Source organism: Prosopis cineraria, unplaced genomic scaffold (genome assembly GCF_029017545.1).
Source record: "Prosopis cineraria cultivar Desert tree isolate PC_DT_omini unplaced genomic scaffold, ASM2901754v1 PC13, whole genome shotgun sequence".
In the NCBI taxonomy this organism is placed as follows: Eukaryota; Viridiplantae; Streptophyta; class Magnoliopsida; order Fabales; family Fabaceae; genus Prosopis; species Prosopis cineraria.
The window spans coordinates 6,511,115-6,512,706 of record NW_026555344.1 but is presented as its reverse complement, the minus strand read 5'-3'; the positions used below and the strand labels follow the sequence as shown (position 1 = coordinate 6,512,706).

Here is a 1,592-nt window from a genome sequence, read left to right as displayed (position 1 = left end):
GGGATAAAATCATAAAAAGGACTCAGAAATTTATGCCTGAAAGGTAAGATCTAGAAACAACCTGCGCAATTTACTATGCGGAGAAAAGTATAATTAGCTCATAATCTGATTTAATAATGTTAAATAGTCAAATAATAATATTTATAGTTAAATTACATCCGATTAAATTGAATTTTTAATATATATGAGCCTATCAGTAATGTAAGTTTCGATTTGTATGCCAAATAGTTTAGTAGTATCATCCTATACATACGAACACATCAAAATCTTTTTTTTTTATACCTGCACATCGATCAAAAGCTTAATTATTACAACATTATGTTTTATATATAGCATTTTAATTTGAATGCATAATCCACATCTATAAATTGGCCTTGCCATATACAAGTATATCAGCTTCATCAGAGACAACTCAGTATATTCATATATAAACGCATACTATATATGAATATCCTTGAGTTGCAAACATTTGCAACAAATTAACATTGCAGTGAGAAGAATGTGAGACTCCCCCCTTTTATTTAATACGTGACAGAAACAAACCTGATTATTACCATTATACATGTAGAGAGATACTCATTGAACAAGTAAATTCTATCCATAAGAAATAAGCAAAACCACATCAACCATAAACGAACATATAAAGTGAACACATATAACAATTATATTAGATAAAGCATGTATAATCATGTCTGTCTTTGTGAGAATTTAATAACTGGGAGGTTCAGCTGGAGAAGGGCAAAAGCAAGGGCAGCATTTGCCTGGAGCTGGAGGAGGAGCACAACACAAACATCGAGGGCATATGGGAATGGGAATTCCTGTAAAACATCATTAATTTAATTAATTAAACTTGTAGCGACAACCTCAAACAAATATATTTCAATATTAGATATCATAAACTTGAAATTTAATGAAATATTGTTACTAATAGGGATATAGAAAATATCATCAAGGAGAAAAGGGGAAACAATAGGATTTACTCGGATGTGGAAATGATGTTGGAGCTGGTCCTCCCGGCGGCGGCGCCCTTGCTGCATCGCACGGCAAGGTTGCCATCGGAGACATGATCAGGGCAAAGATGAAAAGAGTCAGCAAAGAAACCTTCAAAGAGTTACTCGCCATTTAATTTGTTAAACAAAAAAGAGTGTATATTACTCTGAAAGGTTTGTTATGGAGATTTTATGGTAATGAGAATGTAGTTATTGAACATATTTATAATGCTAGTTTAGCTGAGGCACATGCATGGTCTCGTGTTTGCCGGAATATTTGAATTCAAAGTCAATATATGGGACTTGACGTTACTAAGTTTATTTCCAACGGGATACGTTATTGGAGTTTACAAAATAGGTCATGCAAGATTTCCATATTTTTATTTTTATGATGAAACTATTTATGATATTCTAATAACAATAGTTACTCGCTCCATAGTATTATATATAAGATACTTTTAACTTAAGCCCCTAATAAATTAGTTAATGATATTTAAAATAACTTTTTTTCATATTTATTCTTTTTTAATACGCTGGCTCTCAATTAAAAAATTTACTAATATTGATTACATCCCTGATCAAGGATATTTTTTAAAAAATCTT

The 1,592-nt window shown here is 31.2% G+C and overlaps 1 protein-coding gene across 1 annotated transcript; it reads right to left on the bottom strand.

Moving 5' to 3' along the window:
- Window positions 1–373: 373 nt before the first annotated feature.
- Window positions 374–1,163, bottom strand: LOC129290639 (uncharacterized). The gene is made up of 2 exons (XM_054927465.1): window positions 981–1,163; window positions 374–818 (listed from the first exon to the last, which is right to left on the bottom strand). The coding sequence occupies exons 1-2, from the start codon at window positions 1,120–1,122 to the stop codon at window positions 709–711; spliced, it is 252 nt and encodes an 83-aa protein (XP_054783440.1). The 5' UTR covers window positions 1,123–1,163; the 3' UTR covers window positions 374–708.
- Window positions 1,164–1,592: the final 429 nt, after the last annotated feature.